Below are 1,054 nucleotides of genomic sequence, written 5' to 3'. Positions count from 1 at the left end.
AAACCCCCCCCAGCACATCTGCTCAGCTCGAGCCTCTCTGCCTTCGGCTGCCCGTGGCTGTGGGTTTGATCCTGCCCAGGAGGACGGTGCTGAGGGCGAGTGGCTGGACCGGGATGGTGTGACAACGGGCTGAGCGGTGACAATTCAACGGGCAGCGGCATGGCTCGGCCAGCCCTCCCAGCGGTCACGATCCTTCAACCCGTGCCTTGTCCCTTGGCCTGTTGCTCCCCAACAATCCTGGGGGGAGAGAAAACCAAAACCTAACCCCATCTCGAGCTGAGGCTGTGGAAGGAGGGACCTACCTTGTTGCAGTTGGCCAGGTGAGCTTTCAACCCCGAGACGCTGGAGTAAATGGCTTCACAGCACTGCAGGAAGAAACAAAGCAGGGTTTGCCACGATCCCCCCTCGTCTCCGTGCCTTCCTCCGTGCCGGGGCCGGGAGCCCGCTGCGCCAGCAAGGCCACGGGTCCGGGCTAAGCAGCGTGAGGTTAATGCCCTGCGAGACGTGGAGGGCTCTGGTCACGCGTTTCCTATTAGTGCTAATGGGAGTCATGTGGCCACATCCCTCTGCAACGGGCTGAAAAACGTCTCCCCTAAATGTCTCGGTGGAAAGCGTACATCTGTGAGCAGTCGGCAGGTCCTGCTGGGCTACAGGAGTTCTCGGAGCCACAGCAGACGCTTAACGGAGAAAAGAAATCACCTGGGCAGCAGGATGACGGGTTTCTGCGCAACCTCTTTCCGAAGTGCCCGTGTATGACATTAATTAGCCTGCGCGTCTCCCCCGGCCTTGTGGTAACAGCCTCATTCAAAACTCCCATTAGCAAGGCTTTGTTTCAGATGATAAATCAACGGCCCGGCACAGAGGGTGGGGTTCACCTCCCCGCCAGCTCAGGCCAAGGCTGCACGGACACGCGCCACGTCCCCGAGGTCTTTGCCTGTCACGGGGCTTTAAAAAGAATGGCTTCGAACCAGCCCCGGCTTTACTCTGGGAAAAGCAGGTTCTCTGCATAAAAAGGCTCTCGAGCACGGAAGCGTGCAACCTTCGCCCCGCCTGG

The 1,054-nt window shown here is 59.5% G+C and overlaps 1 protein-coding gene across 1 annotated transcript in view; it reads right to left on the bottom strand.

The window, feature by feature from the left end:
* Window positions 1-1,054, bottom strand: part of ZNF512B (zinc finger protein 512B) — a 25,673-nt gene that overhangs the window by 1,150 nt on the left and 23,469 nt on the right. Inside the window, exon 15 of the mRNA XM_009324964.1 lies at window positions 303-365. Within this exon, the coding sequence (XP_009323239.1) occupies window positions 303-365 (63 nt within the window). The remainder of the gene's footprint in view (window positions 1-302; window positions 366-1,054) is intronic.

This window comes from Pygoscelis adeliae, unplaced genomic scaffold (genome assembly GCF_000699105.1).
Source record: "Pygoscelis adeliae isolate BGI_AS28 unplaced genomic scaffold, ASM69910v1 Scaffold786, whole genome shotgun sequence".
Lineage (NCBI taxonomy): Eukaryota > Metazoa > Chordata > Aves > Sphenisciformes > Spheniscidae > Pygoscelis > Pygoscelis adeliae.
Note: the sequence above shows the minus strand (reverse complement) of the source record. Positions and strands in the feature narration are given on the sequence as shown.